The sequence below is a fragment of the Tamandua tetradactyla genome, chromosome 3 (genome assembly GCF_023851605.1).
Source record: "Tamandua tetradactyla isolate mTamTet1 chromosome 3, mTamTet1.pri, whole genome shotgun sequence".
Lineage (NCBI taxonomy): Eukaryota > Metazoa > Chordata > Mammalia > Pilosa > Myrmecophagidae > Tamandua > Tamandua tetradactyla.
Window position 1 is genome coordinate 185,971,947 of NC_135329.1, and position 18,492 is coordinate 185,990,438.

Here is an 18,492-nt window from a genome sequence, read left to right on the forward strand (position 1 = left end):
GTTCCTCCATAGCTGTCAAGTTGTGAGCGGTGTGTTTTCCTGGCTGCGTCGTTGACCTCACTAGAGCTGAAGCATCGTAGGGAATGTGCCCTTCTCTAGAACCCTTGTGGGGAGAACACGAGGGCCTGGCAGGGAGAAAGCCCTGGCCGGTCACCTTTAAAAATATGAACAGAATTTTCAAAGGTATCAAGACCTAGGAAAAGGAGTTTCTTTATAAATTCAGCTTTATTTATAGCAAAAGACAGTGTGTGTGTGGTTGCAAGCATGCATGTATGTTTTTTCTTTAACTAAAACATGAATACCTTAGTTCCATGTCAATGCAAGCATAAGTAAAATGTGACTTCTGAATATGGAATTGAAATTAAATTTGGATGCAGTAGGCCGTGTGAGCTAGATAATCAGTTGCTGGCCCTCAGAAAAATTTACACATGCTAATTCATACCATACTAGGGCAGAAAGCCACTGTGTCTACCTTTAGAGATGAAGAGGTGTATCATGTCTATCCCTAGGTAAGACAGTGGCCGTAACTCCCCAGCGCGGTGTAAACACCTGACAGCGTGTTCTTTACAGAAGAGCAGCTCTGATTTGCAGGTGTGGGTACAGGTGCACCATGGAGGTGAGGGAAGAGCCTGAGAGGAGCTGAGATGCTGATGACGTGCCCATTTCATTTTTCTTCTCCTGTTCTTCCCTCTTCTGCTGTCCTTGCTTCTCTCCTTCCTTTCCCCCTGGTATTTGCACTAATGAAATACTTATTACCACCTGGCAATGTGCTAAACATGTTACACATTTATCATTTCATCGTATTGATGATTTGTTTTTACAGGGTGGTTAGAGCCTGAGTCTAGGTTTTAGTGTGTGACTTATTTGCCTGTCTAACCTCAAAATAGGCAGTTTGGCATCTATCTGCTCAGGTAAATATAACAATCATGCTATGGCCATCACACCGATATCACATGACAATATTGATATCGCATGTTCTGTTTCCTGCCCCCATCCTACTTCCTAATCTTTGACTTGTGAACTGATTTAATTGTCCATCCTTTCCCCTAGGCAGCTTGAAAGGTGAGCTACTCAGTTTGTCCTTCGTGTTTATAGTCATTATTGTCAAGTCAATGAAAGTTCTTGCTATCACAGGTATTAATATGCATTTATATATCTTCTTCAGTAAAACCCCAGTTAATTAAGATATTTGATTTTCATGTAGGTAGCAATACTCATCGAAACATAGATCTAAAGTGACATGTCTCTAAATATTTAATTCCAGATTTTATCCACATCCTCTGAGAAATGACTTCTCATTTTTCAGCTTTCTAGAAAAAGCTTACATTTTGAAAAATTAAAATTAAAATTATTCTTTATATGTTACATTTAGCAGAAAACAAAACTGTGCATTAGTTATCAGTAGATATGCTTCAATTAATAAGGTCCTAACTAATAGTTTCCAGAAGTCAAAGAAAGTTGTATATTTAAAATTATATATTCATTGCTTGGGACACTATGAAAGCATGATTTGCTTTAACACAAAGATAATGGAGAAATTTTAAAATATAAGGCTTTTAAGTAAACTTATTTGTGAAATAACAGACTATAAAATATCAGAGAATCTAATTCAATTTCAATTTTCTACTGAGGCATTATAAAGTGTTTCTATTAAACTCTGGATGTGACAAACCTATGCACCTGAGAAACAGCCAGGGTGTGACTACCAAATACTGCCTCTTTATTTTTCCACTAATTAGGAATAACAGAAGCAATATTCCACAGTACGGACTTTGACCTTTATTTCAGTCTGATCAGATGAAAGCTATTTGATTAACAGAAGCAAAAAAAAAAAAAAATCTTTTTGAAATGGAAGAGAACCCTTTCTTATACTCTAGTAGACATGACTTACTATTTGGTTAGTAGTTTTCCCTTTATAGGTGATTTCTGCTTGTCTTTCATTTTTACCAAATCAAAGACAGAGAAAGAGAGAGTATTTTTAATCGAGTGACTGGTGAAATATAATTAATAAAGGCTCAAAAATTGCCATTAACCTATATTAGTTTATTTTTTCCATTATTATTACTTGGTATTTATAGAACATTATATTCAATTATATTTGAATGGCCTTACCAGACTCGGGTCTCTTTTGTATTAAAGCAGGTGTCATTACTGAACGTCAGGCTTAGTGTTTTTTTCAGCTTCTGCCTTGTGGGGGTTTTTCTTTATTTTTATGTTTTTAAAGACAATAATAAAATTGCAAGCCCATTCCATAATTGTGCAAGCCCATTCCACAATTATGGAATGTAGTGCTCATTTTCACATTAATGAAATGTAGTGCTCATTTTCACATTAGAGCTTGTGCAATCTGGAGGGAAATTTGTTTAGTATGACTTGTGAGTTGGTGGATCATATAAAAGCCAGTCAAGTGGAAGAGAGCCCGTGTGAAGTGCCCGGGCTCCCTTGGTAATTGCGATGCTGCCGGCGTTCCCCGTGTCCGCTAATAGATTTCCCCAGCTCCTCTGTGCCAGGTGAAAATGTCCTCATTAAGGGGCATTTATTCCATTTCCTTTTATCATGTATTATTGAAGACTTGATGTGAGTGGAGGAAGTTTCAGAGATGACAGGGTAGAATTTTAAACAACAGTGTCTACATTGGAAGTCGCAGAAAGAGAGGGGAGCACGGCTGGTACTGTTTATAAACCCGAGAACACGGGGGCATGAGAGCCTCCGGCCGTAGACGCTGAGCAGTGCTGTCTAACCACTAAAACATTACGGCGGACTGCGTAAACGTCTGATTGTCTGGTTTAAAGATGCTTCCCCCCCCCTCTAAAATTTCAGACTGTCATTTTGTGCTGCTAAGGCTAGAGAAACTGGAGATTCTGAGAAAGCCAGCATCATAGCCGTGTGGTGTTTCTTTGTTTTACGGTTCAGATTCTGTTATGAAAAGATGAAAATGTAACCTTAGAAGTTTGCCCTTGAAATTTGAAAGCGAGAAAACCTGGTAGGGGGAAGAAAAGTTGTATACATAGTATATTTTAGAGGGTATAGCCATGAATTATGTATTTAATGTGTACATGTTCGAAGAGTAGAGTCGTATGAGTACACAGAAGTTCACATCAAATAACAGAAGGATAACTTACCTTATTATATTGTGAGCTGTGGTGCAATGTGCTCCATTCAGCTGATGACATTTCTCGCTTGGTGTAATTTTTTCCTTGATTTACAATGTAATATAAATGGAACATTCCCAATCGAGGCTTCAAAAGGAAGTTCTGAATTACAAATCCAGCATATATATTTCTTTCAGTAATTATTCTGTTTTGAATTTGTTCCAAAATAAGGCTTTTGTTTTCCTTTGGAAGAGTAGAAATATTATAGCCTTGTTTCTGAGATAAGCTTTTACCTAACTTGATTTTTTTTAAAAAAAAAACTAACCATGATAGACATTCTTGTGAGTAGAGAAAATGGAGAGCAGCCCAATATGGGCAGGTAAAGATGAGAAGCATGTATCTGGATCTCCAATTGTTAAATGAGCTTTATGCTCATTTAGGATTATTCATCTTGTATTTGATTCTGAAGAGGTTTAACCTTATCTAAATCACTGGCCCAAAACTAATGAATCGTGTCTTTAAACTGTCTCTTCTTTTATTTTATTATAATGGAATACAAAATAAAAATTTTTATCCGAACAAGTTGGGAATAAAGTCAGCTTTCTTCTGAGTGCATTGGCATGTTACTAGCCTCATTTTAATGGAGAAGCAGAAGACAGAATGAAGGAGATGTAAAGACAGGCAGCCTGCTCCCTGTCTTGCATTTAGGGGGACTCTAGAGACTTAGATAACACAATGTGGAAAGGGATCTAACTTGTCCATGTCTTTGCTGCCATGGGTTAGCATCAACATCTACTTTTTCTAGGGAGGAGGATTTTAAAGTGCTTTGTATTATTTCAGGAACATGTCTACGATCTAGTTGTTTGAACAATGGCAAAACTTAAGGTAGATTTTGGATCACCAGAAAAATGTTTGAGAATCAGCTAGTGAGCTTAAGGCATACACTTTGAAAGTCTAGCTTGAAGCATCTGTTTCAAAACTCTCACATGCTATGACTTGCGGAGGTCCTAGGTGGAAATAGCTTTCACCCCACCAGTCTGAAATTCTGTCATTCATGATACATTATTTTGTTTAAATGTTGCTTTTCTCAGGCATCTCTTTTAAACAATGAAAACTCTCAGAAGTGGGGGATTGCTCTGACAGATGGCTATTCTTTTGCCACCAGAGCTGATAATAAAATTAATTCGCTTCATTTTTTTATGCACAAGGAGAACTATATCAATCAGCCTTTCTTTCTTTTTATTTGTGGGTAATAATCCAATTTAATTTGTCTATACTCCACTGCACTCTTTTTGGTGAAAAAGAAGAATAGAGTATATTCTGGTAGTAGAAGAGACTCGACTCCATGGCTGAATGTAGACAAGAAAAGCACAAATGTCTTGCATCCTTAATAGAAATGTTAGGATTCTGAATGGTTTCTTCTGTTTGTTTAGAACCATTTTTTATAATTTTCATTTAAAACAACATGGCAACCTTTAAAGAATTGACTGGTATTGTATCTGGGAAGGAACAAAAGTAAATCATTTTAGGCAATAAAGGAAAAACCTAATCAAATAGCTAAAAATAAGTGCATGATTTCCACTTAGTTTTGGACTTGAAACACTTAACATTTATATTACTGCTAGTCCAAACTCTCAAGTATAGATATGATGGTTCATTTTGAGGCATGTTTTTTATTTCTATTGTGGAAGATGATATATATACAAAAAAAAAAAAGCAGTAATTTCAAAGCACACCACAACGATTAGTTATAGAAACAGATTTCAGAGTTTAGCATGGGTTATAGTTTCACAGTTTTAGGTTTTTTCCTTCTGGCTGCTCCAAGACACTGGAGACTAAGAGAAATATCAATATAATGATTCATGGGTCAAGCACATTTGTTGAAACCTATCTTCTCCTTTATAACTTAACCTTCTTCTTTGATCTTTTTTTTTTAATTATTTTTATTGATATGTATTATATGTTCACATGCCATGGATGTAATCCTCCAAGGTGTACAATCTAGTGGTTCACAATATCATCATATAGCATTTATCATGGCAATCGACTTTTTTTTCTTTTTTTGTGAAAAATAACATATGTGCAAAAAAGCAATAAATTTCAAAGAACATTGCAACAATTAGCTGTAGAACAGAGTCCAGAGTTTGGCATGGGTTGCAATTCCACAATTGAGGCATGTTTTCTTAAGTATGACTTGATTACTGGGGTTCAGAGTTAGGGGTTAGTCAACTTAAGTTAATGTGATTGTCCATACACATTATGGGCTTTGCCTGATGGTTTTGTACTAACAAAGGAATGCCTTATTGAAGCTCTGCTTTTCATTTCTCTTTTTGTTTACTGCTATGCTATGATGAGGGGAAAATGTTCTAGCAAGTAGAATTGTTCTATGGGTAAGAGTTTGCTCATTGTTAGATGTAGTGTATTTCTCCATCTAACTCAAGTTTTATATGTATGTGTTCATTAAATTATAGGTCACAGAGAAAATCCATAGTCTGCCCTCAGACATTTAAGCATTAATACAATTTGAAATATTCCACAAAATTCATGATTATTTATTTTAAAAGAACATCATCCAAAATTCCAATATAGAAAAATAGCTCGTTGTTAAGCCCTTCCATTTTGAGGCTAAATACATCCTTATACAGAAACAAATGAGCAATTGGTTTTGGAGGATATTCTTGGCAAGGAATGTGGGAACATACATTTCCAAAACAAATAGCAACAGCAACAACAAAATCTTCCTCCACTTTCTTTCTGGAAAATAAAACATATTTTCGCAAAATGAAAGGTAAACACAAAGTTGGGTGTTTCAAAGTCCTCCATGTACTCAGAAGTCACCTCTTGGGTAAAATCTTTTCAGACTCATGAGAACTGGGGGTCCCTCTTCTAAGCCACTGCCTTAGGTACTTCATACATTTCTCTCATAGTGCCTCTCATAGGATGGACACTTCAGTGAGTGATTGCCTTGTATTCTAATTTGGCCTCTTTGAATGTGGGGATTTGATATTGTGTCTCTCCACCATTAATGTAGGAAGCACAGGGCCTGACACAGTACATGATCACTAAATGTTAAAGCACTTATGAAACAGTGGCAATGGATGCTGCCCAGCCCCTAACCTCCCCAGATTTCCATGAACACTTTCCAACTACAAATCTTCAGCGTGTTTCCTATGCGTGCTGCACCCATTACTGTCGTCAAATTACTGCAAATGCGGTTAGTTGCCCATGCCTAAAGTATAGCTCTCAACTCCTTCATCTGTGTAATGCTGAACTTTCTTTATAGCTCTGTTCTTGTCCCTCTGTTGCTCTAGTATTTCTTAACTACTACTTTTATCTCTCTTCTCTGACCTTGTGTTGTCCTCTTCATCACTGCCACAAAGTATAGCCCCCATGAACTTCTTTAAGTCACTCTCTGTCCTCTGTCATTCCGTGAATGTATGACTTGTCTCAAATATTGTTTCGTGTCTTCTGGAGTAGCACTGTCCTGTAGAAATTTCTTCAGTGATGGAACTATTCTATAATCTTCACTGTCCAGTACAGTAACCATAACCGCGTGCAACTATTGAGCATTTGAATTGTGGCTGGTGCGAATGTGGATCTAAATTTTTATTTTTAAAAAATTATAATTAACACTTGAATTTAAATAGCTATGTGTGGCAAAGGCTACCATATCGGATGGACAGCGCAGTTCTTGAGCATGTTGCTTAGAGCTTGGCACACAGTAAGCAGTTAGTAATATGTGGTGATCAGCTTGCATTCAAGAATTTGACAGAGAAATGTGTTGCTCTGATGGAGAGCTAGCAGAATACTTGGAGAATACAAGTTCAAAATGGGATTTAAAAAGAAGAAATTGAATATACTGGGAGAATCAACACATTGATGTGAGATGCAGAAGGGAATTTAGGTGTAATAGGAAAAGTAACTTGATCAGGAAGATCAGTAGTTGAAAAAATCCAAACTAATGCTAAAATCATAAAACCAGAGCGATAGCTATTATAGACCTTGTCTTAATTTCTCTCTTCTCCAAACTCATGGGAATTAATTAAAGAAGGAAGATTGAAGCTTAGGATGAACAAAATGCAGTAGATTTCATTTATTTACATTCTATTATCAGGATTTCAATGAAAATGCTTTATTTAGTATAAGTTAGATCTTCTGACAACACACTGTTATACTTTAATTTCATTGTATTGACTATCAAATAGTTATAATTGAATTTTACTGAATTGACTACTGTTTGAAGTAGTTAGCCCCCCGGCTTGGTTAGAGATGCTTTTACAGTAATATTTTATTTTCCTGTACCTTTGCTCTTTACAAATTATTTTTGTATTTTCAGTTCTAGTTACAAGCTGATTTCAGTAATTGCTTGTTCTTTTCTATAAAAAGGCACTAGAGAATTATAGGTTCATCTAATTATTTAATAAATATTTATTGAGTGTTGTCTGTGGACCAGATGATGTGTAAGGCTTTGGGGATATCCTGGTAAATCAGCCAAATGTGTTCAAGAAAAGACTCATGGAAGTATCTTATTATTTTTGAAAGAGTGCATTCATTAGACCAGTACATGCCGAAGCCTTTCGTCAGTAAATAAGAAGGAGAGGGGTACAGAGGGCATAGGTTTGAGAAGCTCAGCATTATCAAAGGTAGACTTTATAAAGGCTAAAGGATTTAGTTGATTATTTGTGTATTTTAAAAAGATACCTAAACATGTTTGAAGATGGAAAATAAGGAGCCTTTGGTGTTTTTGAAATTGAGCAGTTCACTGCCTCTTACTGTGTTTGATTTAACCTTGAATATCTCTTTTCCATTACATTCTAGTGAGTCCATTACGGAAGAAACCTTGAGAAAGGCTAAGGAGATTGGGTTTTCAGACAAGCAGATTTCAAAATGCCTTGGACTGACTGAGGCTCAGACAAGGGAGCTGAGGTTGAAGAAAAACATCCATCCTTGGGTTAAACAGGTAAAGGAACTCCCTTTCTTCCCAAGATTCCTTGGGAAAATGTAGCGCCAATTTAAAAATCCATTGTCAATAAGGGGAGGGATGGAATTAGAAAGTAACTCTACTTGTCCCGTTGATGTACATAATGTCATCAATTTTATTCAGCACAGGATTGATTAGGCTTAAAAGAGAATGATGTTGGGCACTGGGAGGTAGAGAGTAGAGTGAGTACCTGATTTCCTTGGCCTAAATAGGGGGAAAAATCAAAATGACCTCTTCTCTGATTTTTGACCTGTGTCCAAATATATCTGTAATAAGAGAAATCCTTGGTATAACACAAGGACTTGAAATATCCTGGTGTTGTGGCTGACCCTCCTGAAAAGAATAGTTACCTTCTTTAGTACTAACTTTTTACAGGGTAATACTTTATTTTAAGTGTCCTATCATTATGGTTCATTTAGTATTCATTGTGATAGGACTAGGCATAATGAGCTCATCTAGTATTCATGACAATCACACTAGAACTTTCAAAGGTATGCCGTGGTAATTTTTTTTTTCCTTTAGTGTGAGGGTTGTTGGCTTAAAGTACCACCAGCTGGGTTTTGTCCTTTAAAATCATCGATTTTTCTCTGTGTACTCAGGGGGCACACCTCTAAGTCCCAGGCTTGATACTGAATATTTTCTACTCAGCAATTATTTCCTTTCTTCCTTCTCATCTGACTTGTACCAGCTTGCCCTGTCAGCCTCACATTCTTGCTCACTAAGCTCAGCTCCTGGCCCTGGAGAGCTGAATTGATTTATTTTTCCCAAATATTGTTCAATGAAACCTCCCTTGCCACCCCTCTCTGCCCATACTTTATGGTATGTGTCATCCCATAGCTCAGTGCCATAGATAACTTACATCCTACATATTCATTTGCAAACCAAAGATGCCCTTTTGTCTAGGTCACTTTGCTCCAAATTTATATGCAGCTTCTTTAAACAACTGACTGGGGTATCTTCCTAGTCACCAGCTGACTACATGACCAATCTGCAGTGTTCTTGAGAGGTTACTGAGGTGCTCCTCAGTGATGCCTTGGACTGTTTTGACCATTTATTGCTCAGGTGGTAACTGGATCATATCATTGTTTTGTTTTGTTTATCCCCTCCCATTTTTAGAATTAGAAAGCAGTTGTACTGTACATGTTTTTTCCCCTAGCTTTATATCTGACAGAATAGGCATTAAAGTAAGTAATATCAATACACTCACAGAATTACACAATCAGTCTTGAAATAAATTATAATAGAGATAGGGAGTAAAATCCCAATATATTCATGTATTTATTTTCTCTTGCAGATTGATACACTAGCAGCAGAATACCCATCAATAACAAACTACCTCTATGTCACCTACAATGGTCAGGTAGGAACTGTCAACCTGCCATATGTAGAAAGAGCTGCACTTATATAGATGGCCCACTTTAGGGAATGTTTATATATTTTGTATGTCTTTGGTTATCCAGTTATATTGGTAATACATGTGGGTCAGATGTGGTGATATGTTTCTGTACTCAGTTCTTTAAGAACTGTCTTAAGATGATAAAAATGAACAAGTGAAAAGATAGTAAGGACAGTGGTTGTATGAAAATTCACTTATGGTGTAGTCTCATGACTGTTTAATTAAAAATATTGAACTAGATCCACTTTCATCAAATAAGTAGAGCTTGTATGACACTTTACACTTAAGAGTTCCCAGAGACAAAGAGAGGATGCATGTCAACAAGCGGAAGAATTAGAAAGACATACTCAAAGATTGGACAGATAATTTTACTAGAAAGAAGAATTACACATAATAATTTCCACATCTTCATTTTTTCCCCTCAGGAGCATGATATCAAGTTTGATGATCATGGGATGATGGTGCTGGGCTGTGGACCATATCATATTGGTAAAGTGATAACTGATATTTACACATTCCTTTACAGTTTATATAGCACATTTCACATGTTCATTTATTTCCTCCAAGAACTCTGCAAAATAGGTGCCATTGTAATATTTGCAAATTAGGAGCTGCCATTCAGAGAGATAAAGCCCAAACTCACATAGGTCTTAAGTGGTAGAAATGGAACTCATGCTTGGGTCTCATCTACAAATTCTGTCACCTTCCGTTTCACCATGTCATCCCTTCGTCATTTTTATCCTCATGAACTAAATTGAAACTGGAGCTGGAGAATGAATTAGACTTTGACTTTTTTGCTTCTAACCTCATTTTTCATATAGATCAACATTTGCACATGGACTTTATAGATCAGCCCAAAATTGCATTTGCAGATATAATCTCTGACCTAACATGATGACTTCTGTTCACATCAAATGCAAAGAGCCTGTCTTATCGGTGCTTAGGCAAAGCATTATATAATTTAAACATACTCACCAGAAATTATAAGGACATTCCCCTCTAGTCACTTAAAACTTAGGTATTCAATAAAGAATCAAGATCTATTATAGTCACAAAGTATATATTTAAATGGGCAATGACATTGGCCAGGAAGAATATTTAATATTTAGTCTCTACAAGGTATTCTACTAAGGAAATGCTAAAATATATTATTTAATATATTAAGTTTTTCTCTGTTGCATTAAAGCATAGTTTATTTTAGTTTTTACAATTTTACCAGTCCTTGGTCAAATCTTGAAATTGGGCCAAGTGTTTATACCTTTTGTTTTAAGCTGTCAGAATGTAACATACCAGAAATGGGATGGCTTTTAAAAAGGGGAATTTTTTAAGTTGCAACTTTACAGTTCTAAGGCCATGGAAATGTCCTATTTAAGGCAAATCTATAAAAGTGTCCAAATTAAGGCATCCAGGGAAAGATACCTTGGTTGAAGAAGGCCGGTGATGTTCAGGGTTTCTCTCTCAGCTGGAAAGGCACATGGCAATGTCTCCCAGCTTTCTCTCCAGGCTTCTTCAATGGCTTCCCCTGGGGTGTCATCTTTCTTCACCTCCAGCAGTCTCTGGCTGTGTGGACTCTGTTGGCCATGGTACCTGTGTCGTTTCTGTCATCTCTGACTCTCTCCAAAGTATTTCTTCTTTTAAAGGACTCTAGTAGACTAATCAAGACCCACCCAGAATGGGTGGCGTCACATCTCCATCTAATCAAAATGTCACACCCACAATTGGGCGTCACATCTCCCCGGAGATAGATAATCTAATCAAAAGTTCCCAACCTACAGTGTTGAATTAGGATTAAAAGAAATGGCTGCCTACCAAAAGATTGGGTAAGAATTAAAACATGGCTTTTCTGGGGTACATAATGCTTTCAAACTGGCATACCTTTACTACCTACCACCTTAGTTATTTTATGCTTAAATGCCCTGAAAACCTTCACCAATGCCTACCCTTTTCTTCTCTGGAGTTTCTTCTTTCCTCTTCAAATTTTACCTAATTTATAGGTATTTGTATTTGTAATTGTATACACAATTTTGCTTACTTTAGTGCACCTGGAGGGTTAGTTGAGCTGATGATCAAGTGTGTACTTACTTGATAATGGAAATTAACATGCTATGTTTGGATAAAATATTATTTTGACATGAACTTTTAAGAGACAGTGTCCTAATGCAAAAGATCAATACAATTTCCAAGACTTTTGGTCACTATGGCATCCCAAAAGAGGTGGTATTTTTGAGACATTTAGGCAGTTATTGTGCTCCAAATTGCTTTACAGAAGGGTACTCACTCTGCATAGGGTGACCTTGCCAAGCTTACCAGGATCTGCTTGGAAAGGACAGGGCTTTCCAGTCAATCAGGTTATGGCAAAGCTTCCAGGTCTCTGAGGAATCATTTGGTTTAGGTGTCAGACAGCAGCAGAGTAAGTGGAAGGACTGAAACAAGAACTCAGTTATTCTGATCACTATCTTTAACTTGTTTTGTGTACTTAGATCAATGTGTTACCTTTGAGTTTCTTTTCAATAAATGAAGATTATTTTATCATTAAAATCATCTCCCATTAACTTTGAGGTTCCAAATGCTTTAAAAATGTACATGACTAATGGCAGAACCTAATTAAAATATACAACTAGCCAACACTTCATTGTTGTTTAATCAGTCCCAATTTTTCCTCCTTTTAGTGGAGTGTGCATTATGGGTCTGAAATGTATATTTCGGCGCTTTAAAAATGGAACTGACGGGGGCATTAGCTTCCTTAGCCTAGACTGATGGGTGATATATTTCTGCCACTCTTTGTGCTGTAACTTCGGGCTTCTCTTACCCCCTTTCTCCAATCTTGTTGCTCTGCAGGCAGCAGTGTGGAATTTGATTGGTGTGCTGTCTCCAGTATCCGCACACTGCGCCAACTTGGCAAGAAGACGGTGGTGGTGAATTGCAACCCTGAGACCGTGAGCACAGACTTTGATGAGTGTGACAAACTGTACTTTGAAGAGTTGTCTTTGGAGAGAATCTTAGACATCTACCATCAGGAGGTAAAGGAAAAAAAAAAAAAGAAAAAAGAAAAAAGGGAAAGAGAAAACAAAAGAAGAAGTATTTTTCTTCTTGTTGCAGTGCATGTGTTACACATGTGTGTTTATGTATGTAGATTTATATTCCAATTCTTCTTAAGAGAAAGAATTGCCAGTATTTTCCATTTTCTAATTTTGTGGTGAAATTCTAAAACACATATCCACCCTCACATTTTTGATGTCTTGGCATAATGTGTGGTGATTTTTCTTATGAAATTCACTTTTCCTTTTAAGCATTCTGGCTATAATGAAAACTTGATAACATGTGCCAGACACATGTTAATACAAGATGGTACCTCAAAATTTTTTCACAGAATACTTTAATTGGTCATCTAAACATAAACAAATAGCTTTTAAAAAAATGTGATATTGCTAATTAATGATCACCAATTCCCAGAGGAGAGAAGTTAATTTTCTCCCAAAGGATCCTTAACTTTTTGTTCCAACAGCTGAAGCCATTATCCTGCAACTTAAGATCAATGAGTCCATTCTGAATGATTTTGGTTCCTTTGTAGCCTTCTCCTACAGTTGCTCCTCTGTCCCCCCTCCAATATTATTGAAGTATATTCACTGTAAATTCATGTCATCATATGCTACTCTAAATCTGCAGGACACATTAAATTATCTCACCATTAAAAAAACTATTGGAAAACTTCAGAGTAATGTCCAGCAGTATTGCCTTTGATATCACTGCAATGAATTCCATACTACAAAAGAATCATCCTTATGGTCATTTGAGGGGCAAAAATAAATAAAAAACATACTGACTTGGAGTCATAATACTTAAGTTCCAGTTTTGCCCAAAAAACTCATTGACCTGGGCAACTTATGTAAATTCTCCATACTTCATTAAAAAAAAAAAAACCATATGAGTATAATAGCACCCTGCATGCAAGTACTGTGAATGTAAAATGAGATTTGTGGTTGAAATCACATAGTCAAGCATAAAGTTAGTGCTAGAACATGTGATTTTTTTATTATAGTAAAGAAAAAATAGGTATATTTATAATGGACATATAAATCATAATTCTATATTTAGGCCTGACCTGCTAATCTTTCAGAAAATGAAATTGTTCCATTAGGTAGAATACACCCATTTTAAAATTCTCTGACATGCTTTTCCTAATGACTTTCTTTAATAATTCATTTCAATTAGATAGGGATCAAAACAAATATATTCTACAAATATTTCTTGAGCACCTTGTAAATGTCAGGCTTATCAAGATAAAGTCCAGTATAACCACATACTATAAGGAAGTCCCTTCCTTCAAAACACTAACAATACCAGGGTTCATGACATAAATATGTGAAAAACAAGAAAATTGTTTAAAAATACTAATGAACATTGCAGGCAAACAGCTGCAGGGATTTTACACATAATTAACATTTTCCCATGAACTAATTTAAGGAAAGATTAAAAACTTTTCTGGTTGCTTGTGATTGCAGTTGCCTATGGACATTGAGATTCTTTTACTAAAACTGAATTCATTATGATAGAAAAAATTAAGTTGGCTCTTTTTAGAAGTGAATTGGTATTTAAAGTGTAGTATTGCTCTACATTATGATGTAATTTAAATGGTATGTTGCAGAACATAAACACAATCTTCACTGATGTTTTCTTTGGATGATCCCACAAAAATATTATATAACATATCGTCTACACATATGCATATATGTGTGTCTGTATTTCCCCTTTCAAAAGTAGGCAGTTGTGCATCTTAGCAGGCTCCACAGTTGCTGCTCCATTGCCTGTGATAATGTGCTTGCCTCAACCCACAGGAGACTGCTTTATCCTACCTTGGATGCCCCTAGTGATGCTGGAGGCACTCGGCATTCAGTAGTAAATTTGCAGAAAACTGGAAGCATGTCTTCACTTATTCAAAGCCCAAGTTTAAATCACTTAGAAGGGCAATTTGCTTTCCCAAGGAAACATAGCTACAAGGGATGGAATTCAGATCTCCTGAACCAAGGCTGTTTCCATGACCTCAGAGGAGGACCTCTCAAGAAAACATTAAGGGGGGAACTCAAAAAGTAACATGCTGTGGAGGTATAGGAGGTGGCTTTGGTGAGAGGTCTTGATCAGAGGTTGAAAGGAAGGGCTGCTATCTCTTTCCTATTAGTTATTATTTTTTAATAGAAAATGTGAATGCGATGCATTCCTTTGGCTGCAAATTACTTTAAACTTTGGAAAAGGTGATCATTTATGATGATGATTTATGTTTTGTAATTATTTTCATGTGTTCTTATCACTGAGACATATGTATGTATGCTTGGGAAAAGATCAAGAAAGCCAGAAGTTCATGCCATCAATATCATTGATGATATTTTGCCTTGTTTACAGTTTCACTTAGGACAGGCTCCATAAGAGAAGGTATTCTTAAATTATTTTTAAGTGTAGGTTGAAAAGGTTTTCTTCCTTATGGAATTTGTACTACCATCCTTCTGTGTTTTACTAGATCTATTTCTGGGGGATGAATGATGCAGTAATCTTTATGAGCTATAATAATGAATGAGAATTATATAGAGCTGGTCTTAACTTCGCATTTCCCTTTTTTTCCTTTGGAGACTGAATAGTTTGAGTATAAACAACAACATTAATTTTCTTTTACATCCAAGCCCAACTAGGATCCATTTCTCAATTCTTCTTGTATTTGCTCATTAAAAATCAGATTGAGTCTAGAAATACCAGGCACCATATCTAACACCTGACAATGTGTTTGGTTTAAGTCCTGCTTGAATAATTTTTTTTCTTACTTTTACAGCATGTAATTTGATTAACTCCTTTAAAAAAGGTATTCTGTTTATAGTTTGATTGTCCTGTTTACATACTTAATATTATATATAATATGTATATACCTCTGAAACAAGCAAGAATGTGTAGAGTTAGCTTAAGATTAGACATTTGTATCTTAAACACTTCAAAATTTGTAGAATTGAGTTCAAATACTGGCACTATGTTTGTTAGATAAGAAATTGGGGAAGCCATTTCACCTGTACTGAGCCTCAGTTTCTGTAGCTATAAAATAAGGACAGTAATAACCACCTGATAGGGATACTATGAAGGTCAAAACAGATTGTCCAGGGCACATAATAAAGTCCCCAATAAATAGTATAAGTACTCTGTCTCTCTCTATATATGATACTTCTGTGATGCAACAACTGAGTTAAATGAATAAATGAGTAATAGACATTAATTTGTAGCAGGCAAAATCCATTAGGGAATGCATGACACCAAACTAGAAATTTTGGGTTCATTTTTAGCAATTGGTATTACTATTTGATATAATCCTAGGTGCTGTCCAAAATGTGAAACATGCTGTTTTAGTTTGCTAAGACTGCTGGAATGCAATACACCAGAAATGGACTAGCTTTTAACTTTTTTTTTTTTTTCCCTGGGCAGGCTCTGGGAATAGAATCCAGGTCTCTGGCATGGCAGGCGAGAATTCTGCCACTGAGTCACTGTTGCACCGCCCGGTGGACTGGCTTTTATACAGGGAATTTACTTAGTTACAAATTTACAGTTCTTCAGAGGAAAAGCAGATAGCTTTCATCTGAGTTTTGCCATCACATGGGAAGGCACATGGCGATGTCTGTTGGCCTTCTCTCTGGTTTCTGGGTTCCAGTGGCTTTCCACAGGATGTGTCCTTTCTGCAGCTCCAAACACCTGGGTCTGAGCTCACCCTCTCTCTCTTCTGACCTCCCTCTTTTAAGCCTCCTGCTAATTAAACTAAACATTACTCATTTGAAGAAAGGCACTCTTCTTAGCTGACAGCAGATATAATCAGCTAAACATGAATTTCACGTGCTGATGATTTAAGTTCACAGCAGTAGAACAATTGGGCACCATTACCTGGACAAATTGACATCTGAACCTAACGAGTATACATGCTATATTGTAAAACATGATCTCTTTCATTGTCAGGTTTATTAATAGAGGAATTTTGTGAATTTGAGATAATAGATAGAATTGTAAAAGTAGGGCCATTTTTAATGAAGCAAGAGCTGTTTCTTTTTCATCTTTAAGAACAGTTTTCTCACACTTCGTTCTGTCTAAGATGAACATAAGGACTGACCAAAATTATTAGTTTCTGGGAGAAATTAAGGTGTTATCAAATAAATTGAAAACATTTCATTTAACTCCTTATTGCTAGAAACAAATTTGTGCTATGAATTCAAAAATTGTTTCAGAAATATTCTCATGCTATGTTAGCTTAGTGATATTGGGCTTAAAAAATAAGTAACTAAGATAGGAAAAAATATGAACAATCTGTAAGGTCAATGGAAATTTGGGAACCTAATGGAATTTTTCTTTTAGGCCTAAAGATTTTAGAAATCTATAAAACAATATGTGATATAATTTATTTCAAGAGATTAACTGAAACACTAGCCATAATTGATTATGATAATGATGATGATTTACCTTCCTTGTGACCCTAGAAATCCTGTACTTGCAGTTGGGGCCAATTTAAGATGGAATCTTCCATGACACAGTCCTAAGTTAACTTCATTCCACAAACATTTCCTACTATATTGGATTCCCACTTCCACCTGGGGAAAACCTGCACTGCACCATCACACTGTTGCTCTAAAACTTTCCTGTGCTCATTGTATGTAGATACATACATTCCCTGAGATGGTGTATTTATTTCTGAAGGTCAATGATGAGAATGTGGGTTTTGCAGGTGAAAGTTTTTCTACCTACCACTTTCAGAAAGAATAATTTAGAAATAGCTCTTCTCTTTTTCTATAACGTTCTTTTATACTCTGAAACTGTCAAGAATATGTAGAGTTAGTTCAAGATGAGAACATCTGTATATTAGTTAAACACTTTAAAATTTGTAGAATTGAGTTCAAATACTGGCACTGTGTTAGATAAATAATTGGGGAAGTCGTTTCACCTTTACTGAGCCTCAGTTTCCCTAGTTATAAAATAAGGACAGTAATAACCACCTGATTGGGATACTTTGAAGGTTGAAACAGATTGTCCAGGGCACATAGTAAAGTTCTCAATAAATAGTAGAAGGTATTATATTATTATTATATTGAAAGCTGTTAAAGTTTTAAAAAATAAAAAATCAGTTTCATAGAGCTATTTTTGAAAAATATTAATGTATTCATTAATTAAAATCTTTTTATTCAACTTTAAACTCCTATTTAGTGTTACTCCAATTATTTCTTATAAATTGCTACCTCTCCCTTGATATTTAAAAATTATTTTGAAGTCTTTCACATAGGAGACTTTTTATATATGTTTAGTTACATAATTTGTTTTTAAACCTGTAAAATACAAACACTGCTAATAAAATTAAAATAGGCAATTAAAACATTTCTGTAAACAGAATAATGATTTTTCAAGATTTTCCAAAATAGTATGTTGAACACGTTTTCAAATTATGGCCAAAGTAGTATAAGTGCACTTAAGAAATTTATAACATGAGCTATTATTTTCAAGGCTACTTACAACACATTTAAACATTCAATTGCAGGGTATATATTTAGATAGTACTATAATTTCTCTCATCAAAGATGAATTTTTGTTAGCTTCATCCCTTATAAGAGTATTTGAGAATGATTTCAAATAATAATAAAGTACATTTGACACATGTCAATCAGTTTGTGTTATTAGGGCAAACGCAAATTATACCAAGATCCATGGCCTAGCAGATATTTCTAATATAATAAGAAATAGTACAATATTTCCTAATGTCCTATTTGTATACTATATATTACCTTTTATATTTATTATCTTATTAAATCTATATATAGCGACCTTGTGAAGTAGGCAGGTATAATTGAACTAATTTACAGATAAGAAGGCTCGACTTTAGGGGGTTTCACAGAGGGAACCAAGATAAGAAGGGATTTTTTAAATTCTAAATGCAGAGCTTTCCTGGCATTCCAAACTGGCTTACCCCCGCTACCATAAGGCCAGTCTCAAGAGACTTTGAGATTTGTTGGTTTTTTTTT

General features: G+C 35.6%; 1 protein-coding gene across 1 annotated transcript in view; it reads left to right on the plus strand.

Moving 5' to 3' along the window:
• The window catches only part of CPS1 (carbamoyl-phosphate synthase 1), a 116,758-nt gene that overhangs the window by 67,828 nt on the left and 30,438 nt on the right, over positions 1-18,492 (plus strand). Inside the window, exons 22-25 of the mRNA XM_077154986.1 lie at positions 7,911-8,052; positions 9,368-9,433; positions 9,895-9,958; positions 12,308-12,489. Of these exons, the coding sequence (XP_077011101.1) occupies positions 7,911-8,052; positions 9,368-9,433; positions 9,895-9,958; positions 12,308-12,489 (454 nt within the window). The remainder of the gene's footprint in view (positions 1-7,910; positions 8,053-9,367; positions 9,434-9,894; positions 9,959-12,307; positions 12,490-18,492) is intronic.